Source organism: Schistocerca nitens, chromosome 12 (assembly GCF_023898315.1).
Source record: "Schistocerca nitens isolate TAMUIC-IGC-003100 chromosome 12, iqSchNite1.1, whole genome shotgun sequence".
Classification (NCBI taxonomy): Eukaryota; Metazoa; Arthropoda; class Insecta; order Orthoptera; family Acrididae; genus Schistocerca; species Schistocerca nitens.
In genome coordinates, this window is record NC_064625.1 from 33,648,039 (window position 1) to 33,668,107 (window position 20,069).

The 20,069-nt window shown below is 38.8% G+C and overlaps 1 protein-coding gene across 3 annotated transcripts in view; it reads right to left on the reverse strand.

The window, feature by feature from the left end:
• Positions 1-6,070: 6,070 nt before the first annotated feature.
• LOC126215182 (sorting nexin-4-like) overlaps positions 6,071-20,069 on the reverse strand; it is an 80,793-nt gene continuing 66,794 nt past the window's right edge. Inside the window, exons 9-10 of one of the 3 annotated variants that reach the window (XM_049941850.1) lie at positions 7,483-7,566; positions 6,071-6,190 (exon numbers count right to left, since the gene is read on the reverse strand). In XM_049941850.1, the coding sequence (XP_049797807.1) occupies positions 7,528-7,566 (39 nt within the window). In that variant the 3' untranslated portion in view covers positions 6,071-6,190; positions 7,483-7,527. Of the gene's footprint in view, positions 6,191-7,482; positions 7,567-8,897; positions 9,006-18,473; positions 19,804-20,069 lie in introns of those variants that run through there. The other 2 variants (XM_049941851.1, XM_049941849.1) reach the window with 2 other exon arrangements.

Here is a 20,069-nt window from a genome sequence, read left to right on the forward strand (position 1 = left end):
GGAACTAACAAAGATCAAACAAACTAGCAACGAAACTTCAAAATCACACTCAGTATCTATCGAACATTGCAGTAATTCTGTAAATGCCAGCTCATCAACTGGCGCTGAAACTGCTCAAAATGACATTGACAGCAAACCCAGTTCCACACTAGCTGAATGCTCCAGCCACAAGGATGAAGAACCGTACATATTATATGAGCACAGACCGAAAGCTACCAATTCATCACTCCAAGGAAGGCCTTCTTCTGTTCCCACTATAAAGAGTGAGCAGAAAGAGCAACCTAACATTATCAGCTTCCACGAAGAAAACCAACTTGAGCAAAAATCTAATGCTGAATCAAACCAAAAGGGCACTGTAATGGTTACAACTGCTGCTGATCAATATGCCTACAAGAAGGAAACTACACCACAGGCACTTCTTAGCAATGGGACACCAGAGGGACCAGTAGCTGGAGATCTCCACTCATATTCTCAGCAGCCCCACACAGCTTCAAATGGAGGAAGCCCCTTGAACGTTCCTGTGGCAAATCCCTCATACACTGCTCCACAAGACACACCATGGAAAGGAGCTGCATCACCTCAGGGTGTTCCCTCAGGACCTTGGCCAGTCTTTGAAACTGGCCAAGTCTCTCAACAAAACAATACTGGAAATGATCGGCCAATCCAAGAAGTAACTTTACAGAGAACTCTGCATAATGCTTCATCAAACAATAAAAATACTACCTACACAAATGTGCCTCAACCAGCTGCTACAGATATTATGACCATTGCGAGAAGTGAAGTTGGTAAAATGTCACACTCGATGCAGGAAGCTCCCTGTCAGAACACAATCACCCCAGGAGGTCAGAGCACTCTGCCAAATCTCCCAGACATCATAGACTGTGACATTGGAGATAGCACTCCTAAAAATCCCACAGACACAGGGGGTAACAAGCAGACAGAAAGGTGCTATGGAGGCACTCCAACTGATGGTCAGATGGTGAGGGAGTCAGGCAGTGGGAGGAGGGGAAGAGGTGGAAGGAGAGGTCCATCGAACAGAGATGACCTCCACCCCTGTGAGTGTCCCTGTGGGAAGATATGCAAAAACTACCGAGGTCTGGAGCAGCACAAGGCACGGGCACACCGAGACGTCGTGTTCTTCAAGGGAGAGGGCAGTGAGTCGTGCTGCAGCTGGCCACATGTTCTCGGTGCCCGCTCATTCCAGTGTCCCTGCGGTGCTCGGTTTGGGAGGCTGGACGCCATCAGGAAGCACTTTGCAGCCGAGCAGGCAGAGTCCGGAGGGCGCCGCTGGTGGATTTCTGACCGGGTACCAATATGCGTGTGCCGGCATGCCAGCCACAGGTCCGGCGGTTATAATTATAAAGTTCCATCATCGGCGTGTAGCTATCTCCAGAGCTACCACAGAGCCAACCAGACACCCCAACCCACATTCAGCCACGTGTTCCCACTGGAGAGCTGTCCCGAGGCCACACTCCAGCACCAGCACACACCTGGTGAATCCAAACAGTCGTGGTCTTCGCCTCTCGAGATGCATAGCAACCCTGTCACCTATGTGCGAGGGTTGCAAAACACACCAACTCAAGGCTTTGGTGGTATCCCTGGACAGTGCAACAGTAATCTACCTGGCCTGTGGAGCCCTCCCTTCCCAGTTTCCAGACCATCATCTCAGAGTGCAGCTAGAGCTATGAAGTCCACACAGGCAACTGCCCAACATCATATACATCAGAACTCCGCCAGTGGATGGTGGTCTCCAACTATAGATGCACAAAGTTCTGTAGTGCAACAACCATCAAAAACCCAGACGCTGGCCAGTATGCAGGATTGCTCGAGCGTCACCAGATTTCCTGTAGAACGATACACCCTTGGTAGAGACAGTGGCAGTGACTTTCAGCGCACCGTGCCAGCACTTTTGGCGAGACCCCATGAAATGACTACTATGGCAGATGGCAGGAATGCCAATGGGTTGCAACAGTTCACCACTGGTGGCCTCAATGGTTGGAGTCACAAATACGGCAGTCAATCCACAGACGGAAGCTGGACTCCACCAGTAGCATCTTCCGACAGGACTAGTCCCTTCATTCCCCAGCTGCAATTCAACAAATTTGGTTCCAACAGAAGGCAGGAGCACACTGGCAGAGCGACACCACAGCTGAAGTTCCCAGACATGACCATCTCACAGAATAGTGTGGCTGTGATGCGCAACAGGCAGCAACAGGGCAACCCTGACAGACCAGCTAGCAGATCACTTGCGAATGTGGCCGGAATCTCTAGACCCGAACCACAGCGGTGGAACTTCCAGCACCCCACATCAACACCATTTGTCCCTACTGCCCAACTGCAGCCAAAACAAAAACCGTCATTCAGTCCACAGGAATTTAGCTCTCCACATCAGCATGCAGCTCCCTTCCATTGGGGGTTGGGAATGCTGCCACCACAGGCAGCACATGGACAGTCCATCACAGCTGCAACTGGGGAACACCCCTGGCAGTCTCTCACCCAACAAACAGTGACACAGAGTGACTATTCGGGATCCGGAATGGGATTTGACAACACTCCACAGCCATCACGTAATCCGACACATGGTATGCAGGGCTGCAGCCAGACCGGTCTACGCATGGGACCAGCATTTCGGGCTAAAGGAGAAGAACCAGTTGGAACTGCAGAGGATGAGCGAGGTTGTACTACATCTCTAAATGCAGCCTTGGTGGCCACCATGAAAGATGATCCTCTGTGGAAGCCATTACCAAACTCCAATAATCGAGAAAGCTAGAAGACGTCTCTACAGACCTGTTTCTACAGTATTCAAGTCCATTTCATATTATTTACCTCATAAGGCATAACTGTGCAGTGTGCAGTGTCAGAGAATTGGAGTGACACTCTTTGTGACCATGACATTCCTTGTTTTCATGAGACAGAATTGATTCCCAGTGCTTACGGTCAGTACGCAAAATATCAGTACTGCCAATAATATACAACACTATCCTAGCTTTTGGAAGTAAATTTCCTTCCTCAGGGAGGTATAGGTTTTCATCACAGGTTACAAAGGAAGGGCAGGATACTCAGATGAGACACTTTCACCTTCTCTCCTGCTGAAAAAGGAAATTTAATTGCAGAAGCTGTTATGAATTTTTATATTTGGCTGTTGGCAGTACTGATATTTCACTTCCTGAACATAAGAACTGGCCACCAATACTGTGTCATAATTTTTTAGTTTTCCTGAGTGAGTTGTCCCTTTTGATACATTCCTTACTTTGCCACTTCAATCAAGAGATTTCTTTTTTTAAAAAAGCATTTATGCATTTATGTCATTTTGTAATAATGTTTTATTTTTGTTAGTTGTCCTTATATCTTTTGTACACAAGTTGCATGTTCACAGTTTCTGTGTTTTTTCCTCCCACAATCTCCTTTTTATTAGAGAATGTATTAATATTGTTTGGAGATGACAATCTGAATGCTTCTAAAAAAAAAAAAAAAAGTATTTGTAGCAGAAAAGGGGCATCTACTTTATGATATACTTAAACACAAATAACTCCAGCATTTATGAGAGAAATGCCAATACAGTAGTTTATCTACCAAACTTTCTTAATCAGTTAAAAAGATACAAAATTCTTTAATTTAATATTATAATCAGGTATAGCATTTTTATTGCCAAAAACTCTCACGAACTTCATCAGATGCTGTCAATGAAACTTTCCAATATTTTGACAAGCAACTGGCTTGACATTTTCAAAAATGCCATATGATAAAAGGCCCAAGGGCTACAGGGACCATTTGTAACATTGTGAAAGATTTACATAGCTAAACTGCTTTTGTTGAATCATTCATTTAATGATGAACAGCAAACTGTTAATAACAGTAGCTACATTAATAATGGAGAAATAATGGACTCACTGCATAGTTGAAGCATGGCACTATACATAGGAACATAGCCTATAATGAAATCATTGCTGAGCAGACAATTTTCTTCTTCAGAACTAGCTCACAGAAACACACGTACAGGCACATGGCTACATTACCCCAGCACTTACAAGCTAGCTGTGGGCATGTATTTTGTTGTTAGTTAGCTCCAAAGGAGGACATTATATTAAATCTCGGCAACAATTTCAGCCTGGGTTATGTGCCTCTCAACAGCTCAGTGCCTCACGTAGACAGCGAGTGGCTACCTACATTCTGTCCCTTATCTGTATTCTGCCCAGAACTATTAATATTGACACAGAAGCAGATTTGAAACTGCAAAGGGTCAAATGGTTCATTGTGCCTTACAGTCATAAAACTCAAGTAAATATGCCCCTCCCCAATATTTCATCAATATTTAATTAAGCTAAGCCGTAAAAAATATTATTTAGTAGGATAATTTACATAATTGTGTCTCTGCTGGCATGTCTCTTGCTAGAAGCAGTTGTCAAAAATTTCAGACTCTGCTGGCATGTCTCTTCCTAGAAGCAGTTGTCAAAAATTTCAGATTAAGTTATTTGGTCTTTTATTTCGTGTATTTCTGATGACATAACCATACGAGTATTTCACAATGCTGTAACAGGTTCCAACTGACCAGTGGTCATTGCAGACAGTGTGAATAGATGAAAGGAGGACACAAATAGTAATTGTATAATCTATAAAAACCTGTCATGTAACTGTCAGCACAGTGATAAAAAAAGAGTAAAATCATACCTAAGGGCACGTGCTCCAAATGGTTTCAGTTGCATTGCCAACAATACTGAATGTGAAAGTTGGTAGAGGTCAAGGTGTTATAGGTGAAGTGCATTCCGATTTTTATCTTTTTGTACGTCTATATTTGCAAATGGAATCTCTGCTTCAGCAGATTTCATAGTTACATCCGTTAGGGTAATGCTTCTTTTTAGAAGCTTTTTTTTTTTTTTTTTAAAAAAAAGGACATTGTTTACAATACAGCATTTAGAGTGGGACGGTGGAAATCATGGGGGGGGGGGGGGGGGGGGGAGGTGCAGTAGTTCACAGGCACATGATGATGTGGATACATTAAATAAGTAAGTTACTGTATAGGAGTAGAAAAAGAGGAAAAATAATGAGTTGCATACATTTTCATTGACAGAAATGAGAGTGGCCATGCTTGTAGAGCGGGTACAGCAGACTCCAATCTGGAGTTCACAGGTTTGATCCCAGATAGAGAGAGAGAGAAGGATTTTTCCTCATTTCAGCCCCTCCTGGATGGCCACAGATTAAGAGAGTAATGGGGTATTTAATGGTGTAAAAACCCGCCAGGGTGCACGGGTCATTACCCACCCATTCCTAGAAGTGCAGTGAAGGAAAGCTCACAGTCAGGCTAACAACTGTTCACAGGCTTGAGTAACTGACTTTACCGTTACATTTTAGTAGATACAAGTACCAGTCACATTCTGATTACATCCAAGTGGAGCTACATTTCTCTTACGAGGTCTAACTGCTAGGACACCACTTCCTCGTATCTTGCCAGGCTGTAGAGGACAGCACACGGCATCTGGCAACAGACTCTGTATATAGTGGGATGACAGGAAAGTGATTGTAATGTCAACAGTTCATCGTAAGTAGGAGTCGAAACAGGAATTGGTGGAGAAAAAATAAATAAATAAAAGAACATAAGACATGCACTTAATACCATTTATAAAAAACAACACTATCTAACTTTTTATACATGATTTGCTTCCTGCAAGGCACATTCCTAAAATTTGTGAAAAACACAATGGATGCACACAGCACAAGCCAAACAATAATCTGAAACAAGATTATAAATTTATTGGGTCCCATTGTTTTATTCCAGCTTTGGAAGATATCAATGACCGGTTTACCCAATCACCAATAAATTGTACTGAATTGTTGTAAGATATTTAATACTAACTGAAGCACTGGTCCTCTTGTTTATTTCTACACTCTGTCCATTAAACTGTAACACCAGATAACATTATTTAAGACACAGGCTAGTACTTCTTATGATATGACTGATATGCGTTTTTCAATATTAAACCCAGCTGTATCTAACATAATGCCCATTATTTTCTGTTGAAGTTATTATCGAGCTCTCAACTGACAGATATTTCTCCATACATTCTAAAATTATGGGGAAGCATCAGTTTCTAATGTATTTTGGTACATTGTCCATATTTACTGGTGTTGGATGACTGGTCAGTTCACCTGAGAATGTCGGGAAAACCTGACAGATCACTCGTGTGAGGCCAATCTACAAATGGAAAAAAATGTAAGCCATCTATGTGTGACATTTATTTACATAAATTTTGAATGATTCAGCTTTTGAATTCAATTAAGTTTGCATTTTTGTTGCAACTACAGTATTTGTTGCTAGTCTATTACGATATTATAACTTAAAGACAACCATTTGTTTGTGATATCAGTAACCAAAGAGTTTTTAAGGAGGTATCGTCTTATGTTCTGTACTGTTCGTGGAAGTGTCTAGCTAAAAGCGTATCTGAACGCTTTGGTTGTGGTAGGTGTCTTCACCATTCCATTTTTTTATTTTCCCATTAAGACTGAACAGGAATGAGATGGAACTGTTCGAAATCTTGATGGTGTGGAGGCTGTGTGTCAAATTAAAAGTGTGTGTAGGACTGTGAATCACATCCAGACACCTCCATTTTGCTACCAAGAGCATCTCACAGGTTGTGGTATGTGCTTGGTTGCACAGCTGATAGCAAAGAGTAGGTCCTTGTCCTTCACATGCTTTTGTTTTTAATTTATAATCAGTAAAAAGAAGCTTTAATGTTGGTGGAGTATGACTCATGAACAGTTTTATTTAAAGTCTTATAAGTTTTCAATGATTGTTGAATTTACTGATGTTTAGAAAAAATAGTCTATTTAGTCTGGCATTTATGATGCCATTATAAATACTTACTACAGTAAAAAAGAATTGTTACAGATGTTTTCATCTATAAATACAGAAATTTTGAAGCAATATTTTTTGTTACCAATTACTTGAAATAAGACTTTTTTTTTAGATGATAAACATTTTATGTAGAATAGCTTATTTGTACTAGCATTTAAGAGAGTGTTATAACATTTACTGCAAAAAAAAGGGGAAATGTTATCTATAGCTACAGACATTGTTATCTATTTCTCCAGAAATTTTCTATTAATATTTTAGTTACCATTTACTTATTATGAGATATTTTGGAAATGAAATAGATGTAGAGTAGATGATGTTATTTAAAAATTTATGAGTAAAAAATAATGGTTCTAAGGTATATGGACAGTTATCACTGACTGATAAACCAGTGACCATGCCTGGAATAATGAAATAGCATCAAAACATCAATCTGCAGCCAAGGAACTCAAGGTATCCTCCTGTCAAAAGTTGTTGTTTTTGTTGTTGTTGTAACAACAGGAAAGTTGACAGGAAAGTTATTACAGGTTGACAGGAAAGTTATTACAAGCAAAATAAAAAATAAAGAAATGATGTAAGTGGAAGCTGGTGTGAAACACTGATTTGATAGTTGGCACCATAAGAATACCACCTACCTGTTGGCAATGTCCCATGTAATGTATTTTGTCAACATACGTCTGTTAAATTACAAGGAGGCAGAACGCCCGGCAAGTATTTACCTGCAAAAGGCAAAATTCCAAATTGTTATTGAAGAAACAATATCATGTAACTGACCCTATGATGATGTACTGCCTGAATGCAAAGGCATGTACAGCCACAACTTGTCAGTAGTACTTGTCAAGTATCTCTCCATTTTGTAGCATCTTTGCAGTTGTCACTTCCGATGATGTAAAGTGGGACACAGCTCACCCAAGGGTTCCATCACTTCTAACTTACATCTGTGCTAAGCTATGGCAGCAATTATTTGTGCTTGACAATGGCATAATGCTTTTGCTTCAATAGTAGAATAAGGATTTCTGAAGCCATAAAGGGAATATGAAGTCCATGTGGACCCATATTACATGAAGCTAATGCCATATGGTTTTACAAAACAATAACTCCACCTATTCTTATCTATAATACAATTTCTGAGGAAGGGGAGACTTATTGCTTTGTAAGGCCACTTGGCATGTTGCACCATGCACCTGGTATATGGTATTACAGTTCTCTTTCTGGTGTCACTGTCCACATATTTCCTGGCTGATAATTCATCCTATGCCATACGGCTATAGTTGTCCAAAATCAAATGCCTGAAGATTAATCTTCCAAAATTAGCTGTTCTTAATAAAGGAGAGTGTGGGGAAAGTGGATTTTAATTACTGGATTTGAAATAATTGTATGCCTGTTCTCCACTGTGCTGCCATAGCTGTTAATATTTGAAGGTATACGTAAACATAATCTTAACTGATGTTTATTTACTTAGGTTCATTGAACTTTCTCAACTGGTAGGAGCCTAGGACCTTGTGGAGTGCTTTAGCACATACAAAAAGAGTTTTAGTAGCTTGTTTTTTGTTCAGGCTGTTAGTTTTCTTCCTACAGCTATATATACTTAATGTTTACTGCTTCTTCTGTCTGCCACTTTCTTTCTACAATTGCATTTACATTTTAAAGTGTAAATTTCATTTTATAGTATTCCAATGACCTTACAGTCTGCAATGTTCAGTCCTATGCCTGTATTTTCATCTCTGAATTTCCAACAAAACCAGATTTTTAGTGTGGCTGGCATTTACATAGCAATATGATACACAGTTTTACACTTCATACCAATAATACCTTTAGAAATACAATTTTTCCACCATAAGTAATATGATTGTACCAGACAAGGTGTTCAACCAGCAAATAATGAGATAATGTTGGTGTTACACAGTTTCATTTACGTACTTTGAAATTTTTTGAAACATTGCTCATGAAAACAACAGTTGTCAAAAGCACTATTAAAAATTTTAATTAAAAAGCAGTCTTGACCACATAAAATAATTTATTTTAATTTTAAAAGGTGACCAGTTTCAATCTGCGTGAAAGCATCTTCAGACCAGTTACCCTGTGGAAGGAGTCTGAATAGAGGCCTTCATTCATATGTCAACATTTCTCTTTGGCAGGGTTCTTCTCTTCATAAAACCTGTATTTTTTAAATAGCGTATTACTTGAAGCCTGCTTACGGATTATCGAATCATATTTATGCATTAAAGGCACATACAATAACCAAGTTTTGTAATAATTGTTCATTAAGATCAAGTATTGACTAAAATACATGGATCTTTTTGACCACTCAATTGATATTTTGCAAACATTATTAGTATTGAAATCAAGAGGTCTTTAGCAACAAGTACTAAATGCAAAATAATATTTTTACAAAATGGCCTCAGGGATCATAATGAATATAATGGTTATTGTAATTAAGTCACACATATACATCATATAAAAAAGTGCTGATTTTTGTAGTGTTTTCCTCATCCCCTATAAATTACAGAGATATCACACAAATGTAATTGCACAGTATCCACATTTAGTCTCACTCAGTTACTGTTGTGCTATACTGATTACTGTAGGCAGCCCTGACATGCACACAGATCAGTGGATAGTGCCACGAAGCCAGTTTGCCAAAATAATGGATGCAACTGGTTCACTGTGCAAAGAACAAATTTCCTCATTCTTACTTTCCTCAGTATTTATTACGATGTCCAGTAAATCTTTTCCTTCTGCATATTACAACTGAAGTATTTCTGGATAAAAAACAAACAGAGGTAAACTTTAATGGCAGATGTTACCAGCATGGTCACTGTTCTTTCTCTCAGTGAGAACAACCTCCTACTTTCATCATATGAGAACTGAAGATTTTCCCTTTTTGTGTGTAGGTGAAATACTTACTATATATACGAGTGATGTATCTTGAGAATTTATACACTTGTACTTGCTCAACAATAGAACTCTTCCTACAAGTGATAGGAGGACATCTTGTTTCTTCATAAAATATCATTGACATGGACACAGTAACAAGCAGAATGAGATCTGTTGATACAATAATATTTACAATTTTAGTGGTGATGTTTTTAAGCAATAAGGTTATGAGCAATTCAGAGTTTTAACATGTTTGTAGTGCATTTGTCAATATTTATTTTCATAATACTGGACAAACTCCAAACAAAATTGCATGACACAAATGTTATTAGCTACCTTTTTATTGTCAAAAGTGAAGCATGAAATTTCAAAATGAGTACAATGAAGACATAGAAAAATTGATGTAAGTAAAATGATTTTAGGAAACTGTGTTCTGGTCAGTTTTATTTCTTAAGTTTGTTCTTTTTATAGTTTGCTGTTGAAAATTTAAGTAATCTAATATATGTGAAAAGTGTTGTTTTCCAGCTTTTCAAATTCTCTTGCTGCAGTTTCCTGAGACATTAAAATAAGTTTTTTTGTTACTATATTACAAATATTCTAATTGTGTGAAGAATGTGACCTGTCTTGTAGTATGTAGTGTGTTTTAAATGCAATGCAAGGGATGAGCCTGAAATAGTGAAAATATATAAGAACAGTCTTGTTAGGTAAATGTCTGTTCTAAATTTATAGTTCCCAAAATGTGTTCCTAAGGTTATTAAGTCATCTGCATGTAAAGAACTGAAAAGTAAATTTAAGACTGAATTATTCGCACACTAGGAAACCAAATGATCTGATGGTCTCAAAAACAGAGGATTACTGTATCATGCATTTGCTGTAACTTAATTTTTCTGTCTTTACCTTTTCCCACCCTCTATCATTGTCATCATTTGTTGAACTTTAATTTCTTCCCGTAGCTACCATTTGCAAAAACAAGCGTTTCCTCATTTTGGCTCTCCTCTCCAACTCCTTGTAATTTCATCTTCAGTTTGTGTGTGTGTGTGTGTGTGTGTGTGTGTGTGTGTGTGTGTGTGTGTGTGTGTAAATAGTTATGCCATGCCATCACAGACTGGTTTCCTATTGTAATTTCAAAATAGCTTTAAAGACATTTTAGGCTCATCCTCACTTACTAAGACAAAGAAAGAAAAATGAAGGAGCTGTATCACCAAAAAAAAATTAATTTAGCAGAAAGAGCTGGAGTGTGAGCATGGTAATATTTTTGTCTCAAGATTATTCATGCAAATTGTAGAATTAACAGCAGACATTTCAATCCATGCATCGTATGTCCTCTTTCAGTTCGTTTACACAAAGTTCTGGACACATAACTATTAATGCCATTATCTCGCATTGGCCATACAGTTAGTGAAATTAAACTTCTCTCTATGCTTTCCCAACAACTGAATCCCACAGTCCTATAAAACTTTGAGTGAAATTTCTTCAGCTCTGCAATCTACTCTTTTTAAACACCATTACAGTTTTTAGCAATACCACTTTTGAAATAATACAATTTTCTTATCTGAGCTGAAATAATAAGTCCTCACTTTGTGTTCTTTTCAATCCCTCAAGACACAGAAATATCAGCTGCAACAAAAAGGTATGGCCAAACATTCAGGAAATAATACTGACACACATGAAAAGGAAACATGTCACACAGGTATTAATCAGATAATTTGTAGCAGCTGTTGCTCCTGTTGAAACTGAAGTAATGACAATCTTGTTACTGTTGAGCACAGCAGTAAGGATGAAGAGCACAAAAGATTTACTCATCCTATGCAGTTACTTTAGTATTGATGCCACTAACCCTAGTGTGCAGCTTCTCACTAATTTCTTGAAACATATCTCCACATTACACTAAAAGACAGATCAGATATGTTGCACATAGCACAATAACTTACAGAACTTTTTTATTTTACTTCAAAGGGTTAGACAAAATATTAACAAAGTTTGGTCAGTAGATCAGCTTTGTGGGTCAAAGGAAAGCAATTTCCTGTGAATACTACAAGTGAAATGGTCGACCTGAATGTCTAAGATTATTCCACATAAGCACCTTCGTTTTTCTTCTGCCAAGAGTATAAATTTTTATTATGTGTGATCAAACATTATATGTAAATAAAAGTATTTGTTACATTCCAATAAAGACTAGTTTGATACAAATGAGCTGTATTATTTCATTTCCTGCTCAACAAGACAGAAATTGATACAAAAAAAAAAAAAAAAAAATTAAAAGGTTCAAGAGACTTTTCAGGTGTCTAATATCTATGATGCATATATGCAGACTGAAGCGACAAATGAAAATTTGTGCCAAGGCCAGGATTTGAACCTGGATCTCCTGCTCACCACTGCGCCACCCTGGCTTTGCAGAATTGGACACACTACTCAAACACACCTCACTCCTCAGTCCATATTCCCATTCATGCCTCAGCCCACTTCATATTCCCCACTTGCTCTGACAGCATTACACAGGTTCTCCAACTACATTGGAACAGCATCTCAGCAGTAAACAAAACAAGGGATCCTTCTTGGTGGAAGAGGTCTCTGGAACCACATAATTTCATTTCATTGAAGTGCCCATACCTAGACTTCAAAACAGGATCCCCCATTTTGTTTGATGTTGTGGTGCTGTCCCAATACAAATGGAGAGACTCTGCAATGCTGTTCAAGTTAAGGGGAAATACAGGGTATACTTAAAGTTTGGGAACACTTTAAATTATTTATTGCACAAGATCTAAACATTGTACAGATGTCATAGATATTGCATTTTGAAGAGAAACTCTGAAAGTCTTTTCCACAAACATTCAATATGCAAACCATGAATGGCCCGGCAGACGTCAATACGGTAATTGAATTCTTGCCATACCTGTCCCAGCATGGCATCATCGACTGTGGCAGTTGCTTCCCATATTCTCTCCCGGAGCTCTGCTACATCATGTGCTATAGGTGGTACATACACCAGATCTTTAACATGTCCCCACAGAAAAAAGTCACATGGAGTGAGATCTGGTGATAGCAGAGGCCATTTCATGAAACAGCTGTCCCCTTCTGTAGCACGGCCGATCCGTCGATGCGGCAACTCCGTGTTCAGGTACCCACGAACTTCACGATGAAAATGGGGTGGAGCCCCATCCTGCTGAAAGATAAATGGAGATTCCAATTGAATTTGAGGCATCAGCCATTGCTGCAACATGCCCAAGTAGGGACACCCTTATGAACGTCTCTCATTTGCACTCCATATTCTCTTCACTCGCACTTGGATGTCCGCTTATCTTTGCCAGGCACAAGCAACCCATTGTAATAAATTTGTTATGCCAGTGGCAAATGGCCTTCCTTGTTTGTGGCTTCTTACCATGCTTGGTTCTAAATATCCATTGAACAGCTGTAGCAAACTTGTTTTTCTCGAACTCCAACAGACAGAAAGCTTGCTCCGCACCTGAACTCGGCATGTTTGTGACTAGCACTGATTATTGGCAAATTACCAAACTACACTGTGGTGGTATACATGAGAAAAAACCTTTCAGGGTTTCTCTTCAAAATGACATATGTATGATATCTGCACAATGTTTGGTTCTTGTGCAATAAATAATTGGAAGTGTTCCCAGACTTTATGTACTCCCTGTACTATGTGGGCTGAGGTGTGAATGTAAATTTGGATTGAGAAGGGAGACTTGCTATAGTGGTAGTCCATGCAGTTGTGAAAAGCTATTGTGCCAGGGTGACGTAGTGGTTAGTGCATCTGCCTTGTAAACAGGTGACCTGGTTCAAATCCTGGCCTTGGTATAAATTTTCATTCGTTGCTTCAGTCTGCATATATACATCATAGAAATTGATATGTTTATTACAAATGAACGTAACAAAGTTAGCCAAGAAAGCCAGCAGTTTATGAAAAAAGTGCTGAAATTTCCTTTTATGTCAATCACTTGCAGTTTATGCACTACATTGGGACAAAAACAGAAATAGATAACAGGTACTTGTGTGTCTAGCTACAAAGGATAATGTTTCACTGCATGCATGAATTTTCTATTCTTTAATCACCCTCTCTCTTTCCCTCCCTTCCCTCCCTCCCCATACTTCCCACTGTATGATATATTAGGGTTTCCTCACATTCCATTCGTTTACCGACTGTGGAGAGAATGATTGCTCGGTGCCTTTGTGAGTGCTATAGTTAGTCCAGCGTGGTCTTCACAGTGCTTTTGGGAGCAGCACATCAGGAGCTGAAGCATGTTCTTACATTCCTCAATAGTAGTTCTTGAAAATTTGCAAATAATGTGTGCCAGATAGGGTTGATAGAAGAGATAGAGAAGATGCAATGGAGAGCAGTGCGCTTCATTACAGGATCATTTAGTAATCGCAAAAGCGTTACGGAGATGATAGATAAACTCCAGAGGAAGACTCTGCAGGAGAGACGCTCAGTAGCTCGGTACAGGTTTTTGTTGAAGTTTCGAGAACATACCTTCACCGAGGAATCAAGGAGTATATTGCTTCCTCCTATGTATATCTCGTGAAGAGACCATGAGGATAAAATCAGAGAGATTAGAGCCCACACAGAGGCATACCGACAATCTTTCTTTCCACGAACAGTACGGGGCTGGAATTGAAGGGAGAACAGATAGAGGTATTCAAAGTACCCTCCTACACAAACCTTCAGGTGGCTTGCAGAGTATGGATGTAGATGTAGACACAGATGCAAGATGATCTTCAAGAGTTTGCCAGTTTAGATCTTTCAATATTTCTGTTATGCTCTCCTCTACCCTCTCTGCGTACATTCAGTATACCACTCCTAACCCTTTACGCATCAGAATGGCCTAGCCAGCAAAACAATGAAATACATGTCAGTATGTACTCTTTGAGAATAGTAATCAGTAAAACTGCTCAATTTACTATGTATTTCCAAGTCCAGAATGTGTGATGATAAACATTTACACCAAAGAATCAGGAGCACAAAATCATATATAGTAGTTTTACTATTATAGTTTGAAAACATCTGCAGGAAATTATCAATGAGAGTTTCTGTTACACACATATGCCCTCAAAAGGAAGGCAAACCTCAAAGGAAAGAGGTTCACATCCATCTTTATATCATGCAAATCAATCTACATTTGGAGCCACATCAGTACCAGAGTCAACTTCACAACTTTTATAAAATTCTTCTTCAAGCACAGTGCAAGCCATCTGTAGTCAAGCTGTTTACTTTCACGCCATTCGTAAGAGACAGCAAACAGTCACATCCCCTCTTCACTAATATCATATCGACCAGAGAAGCAATAAATTTGTTTTTCAGGTTCTATGTTCATGTCAATAGCTACTCACTTGATTCATTTTGTCCAGGTTACTTAGAATATCCCTCCACTTTGTTGCAACCATTTCTTGGTTTTATCATGCTAGCTGCAAATTAGATCTTAATAGTTTTCATACATTTCCACCTTACCATTGGATCACTATGGCATAATGTGTTTAGGTCCCATTTACCATACTGGATTTGAATCTATGCATCTGGCAGCTGTTTTATTCAATGACATACCGTCAACTGGTGGTGTTTCATTATGACTGAAAACAAATGTTGCGTACCAAGTTATGAGTCTTTTAGCTCTAATGTTTTAGTTATATGATACCAATATCTTAATATTCTTATGTAAAAGTTTTTAAAGTTTTTCAAAAAATAAAAATAAATAAAAATCTTAAAATAATTTTAGAAAATTATCATATTATATTTGAGGATGTCACAGGGTTGTTATTCCTTCTTAATTTATTGTTACAGCTGTTCTCCTGAAAATGTGGTAATTAGTGATATGAAATCAGTAATGATCTAAACGTAAAGGACTACATACAGCTGAAACAGTTAATTAACATCCAACTTGTAGCTGTGGTAGTCTTGGTTACAAGCTTGTCAAGTATAGTAATGTTTGAAATGGCACAGACAGTATTAAATCATCTGTATTGGTCTGCTCCAAGTTCTGCACACTCATCTGTAACGTCTTCCCAGTAGTTCAATACACAATTAGCTAAAACTCCATCTGCCGTGAACCTACACCATATCCATCACATCACTGCTATAGATCTAAGAAAAAAATTCATGGATGTCAATACAACCCCACTATATATAAAAACCAATCAAAAATGAGTAAATAGTATGTCTATTACAGTTGAGTATGTGGATAAACTATTTTGATCATGTTGCACATTTTCTGTAATCATCTTACATCTGCACTGTTGGTGGAAATAATTCATATTATCTCAGCAGCTGACACATTTGATATAATCTGTGAAACAATATTATCTGAAATTGTTCACTCTTCATTAGAAGAAACATTTCACACTATATATTCTGCAAAAATTGGAAGTAACTAGGAACTGAATTCACGATAGTATAATTGCTTAAATGAACGATGTCGAAGAAAACTAACTGTATACATGCTTACACATGACTCCCAGATTGATTTTATACTTTTTGATGTAAGAAACTTTCCTGTGAATTAAACTTACCATTGTTTATATACAAGGTAACCTCAGGTCGTTGGAATTTATTCAGTGCTGTTTGGACACGGCTTGGGTGGTTGGGTTAAACTTTTCTTTGTATTGCAATTTTAGGCCACATATAAAGGAACTTCATAAAAAACAAGGGTTCCTATATTTAATTATCTTTTTTGTTAATTTACTACTCACTTGCTTATGAAAGGTCCCCCAGTATTAAATTACCACCGTTACACAAGGAAACTCAAGCCCAAAAATAATATTTAAACCTGCCATGAGCCATCCCAAAGTGCTTACATTTTATTATCTTGGCTACGAGAATAGAAATCTCTGATCAAATACTGTTGCATTTATTATTTTTTGCGCTTTAGTGAAAGGATTTCAATACTATCACTGGTATTTACAGTTTGAAATTGTATCACTTTTCACTTCGTGAAAACATTAACTGACTTTCCCGCTTAAAACGTCATAGTAATTCAGTCTCCTTTTTTTTTCATATGCAGCAGTTAAGGCTCATATGGCTCTAAGCACTATGAGACTTAACATCTGAAGTCACCAGTCCCCTAGACTTAGAACTACCTAAACCTAACTAACCTAGGACATCACACACATCCATGCCGAAGGCAGGATTCGAACCTGCGACTGTAGCTGAAGCACCTAGAACTGCTTGGCCACCGCAGCCGGCGCAATTAAGGCTAGTCAGCATTAAGCAGATGAAAAATGAACATCTCAGGGTCTTACGTTGGTGTCTAATTTTTATGAAAGAATATTTTAGAGGGTAATATGAGAAGGTGCGTATTTTCCAGTTAATTTGATAATTTTGACAACAAACGTTTATGTTTATATTGAAATCATTCTTTAACGTTTTAAAATGTTTTGAAGCACATGTGCTAGCAGAATAGAAATGCAGAAAACACAAGTCCAAAAACAATTTACTGGACTCACCAAATCGGAACAATAATACAATCTACATTGACAATTACTTAATAAGCTGTGCCTTCGGTCCATGATAGATCAACAGAGATATAGTTTTCAAATCCATCCACAAATGTTATGCATTGTCTTCTTGTAGGCTCCTGTGAAACATAGTAGTCAGTGCCACACTTAAGCATGAAAACGGTTCTGTGCATTCCTTTGTGCTCGAGAGGTGTCTTATCTAGTGAACTCTGATCATCGAATGATGAGCCTGTCCTAAACTTCTCACATGACATACCCAGGTATGTACCGCATTGCCTACGTACAGTATTGTTTGAATCATTAAATACCGGTGCGGTAGATGGGAATAAAAGGAAATAGCAGAGCACATTGTACACTGATATCAAAAAAGTTTGGGAAATTGCATGGAATGTTACATTAATATGCGTTCTTTCCAAAATGTCAAACGGTACCAACACCAAAAAGTATTATTCAATGTTCCCTGCTTAGACGTCTGTACTTTTGGTTCCGGCATGAATTCACAATTGTGTTTCATTGCTGCTGCTGTGGCATGTAAATCAGGTGTTCTACTGTGCTTGCGGGTATGGCTAGTGATATACTTGCATCAGTGCCACACTGCCCACCCTCAGTGCTGATGCTCAGTTTGGAGTCCACTGCTATAACGGTTCGTTGTACAGTGCTACAACCCATACATTCCTAATAGACAGCTGTCGCCTCCACTTTATCCACCAAGGCTGTCAAAGACAAATCAGCCATAATAAATGCAGGAAAGCTTCCGGCTAGTCATTTATCTCTGACAGTTCTCGTTTCTCGTAATAGTGTAATAGTTTATGTAATCAACTCTCTGAAGTTAATATTATTTAATTAATTCAGTTTTAAGGACCTCAATTTTGAGAAACTAACAAATTTTATGCTCGCTTACCTTGAGCCTCACCCAAGTGTGCCACAGCGCAATGAAATCTGTCCGCCAAAGCCGGAATGCCACGTTGGAGGGGAAAGAAAAAAACATGGCCTCAACATGCTCTCTACATTCTGGAACCGTAGATGCAGTCATTTACGCCAAAAGGTGGGAAGTTTTACATTTATGAAGTTCCTACTTTGAACTGTAGAGGCTGTGTGAGCATGTGAAGAGCTTGCCTCTTTATTAACATACAGCACTGCTGAGTGTTGAGGCGACTTTGTGGCTTTGATTTGATCATAGTGCTGCCGCTATATTATCCGAGGCATCTCGTTAATCGTGCTGAGGTCACCACTTTAGTTATCTTATTTAGCATGAATGGAAGGAGTTAAAGGAGAGTACACTGACCACACATGAAAAATGACACACTATAATTTGTCTGAAAAACAAATCACAACATCTGCACATTAGCACCAAAATCAGCTCATTAACACCAAAATCGTGCATAAAACAAGAACAAAGAACTATATCATCAAGATAACAAACACTGAAAGAAACAGGTCACTGCAGTTTCTGTCACTCGGATCAATATCACTTGTCGCTGCAGACCAGTCACCATTGTCGCATCTTCCTTTGACACAGCATCGAAGAGACAAGCACCGACAATGGTGCACCTAGAGGCAAGGCTAGACACAGCAGGGCAACACATCTATAGTCTGCAAATCATTGTGAAGTCATGGCAGAGGGTACATCTCATTGTACCAGCTGTTTGGGATTTTTCCATTCTGTTCACACATGGAGCATGGGAAGAATGATAGATTGAATACCTCCATGCATGGTGTAATTAGTTTAAATGTTGTTCTATGTTCCCTCTATGAATGATATACAGAGAGGTCCAGAAAATATAAACACTCTTTGATAGTCAGGGTTGATGGTACAAAATGACATACCATTACAACTCACATGAGGTGAAGGTTATTTTGCTTGTTCAAAGTGACACTCATTAGCAGCCAAACGATCTCGAAGCCACTGAACTGTTGACCAAACTACAGCTGTCAGTGTTGCCAGTGTCATACCTGCACAGAACACCTTGATGGTTTCTCATAGCTTGTTCATAAACATTTTTCATACTCTGGTGAGTATGAATGACTCCTCTTCGACCTTGCCATCATCCGGGTAGATTTTCATCCATTGTGGTAGTGAGCCGGAGTGCCATCTTGTTTTAGATAAAATCTTCTGTTTCCAAACACCACTCAGATTGCAGGTAAAATTAATGTTTGCAACATATGAATCATGTGATGACACAACACCACACATTAATAGCCAGTAGATTAACATTTGTCCACATGAGAGGGAGGATTTTTAGGAGCGCAGCACTCGCAGTTGTGGCAGTTTATTGTACCTTTTAATTTGAATAGTGCTTCATCAGATCAGATAACCAACTCTGCAAACCGTTCATCCTTACGAAGCATGCCTTCAAATCACTTGCAGTACTCCATCCTTTGATCTGGGTCGTCCTCGTTCGTGCAGCAATCTTGGAATGTACACTTTCCACTTTGCAACCTTCAGAATTTGTCATACACTCGATCGGCTTATCCCGCTTTCTGGAGCAACCTGCTTCACAGATTTTTGAGGTAACCTAGCAAAATGTTGCAACACAGCAGCACTGGGCACTGGACTTCAAATGACAATCTTACTTCATTCAATGCTGCACCGCCATCTGCTGCAAAACGTGCATCAGGACCTGCTGAGAAAACATGCAAAACTGCAATGATGTCATTTCCAAATATATCAAATATCAAAGAATATATACATTTTTCTGCATCCCTTTGTGTAGAGAGTTTTAGTATATTCCTTCCTCAGTCATCATTTAAAGTCTGCTCTTGAAACTTTGTAAGTAGGCTTTCTTGGGATAGTTTATGTCTATCTTTGAGAGCCTGCCAATTCAATTTCTTGAGCATCTCTCCAGCTCTCTCCCAAATGGGTCAGACAATCCTGTGACTACTGGTG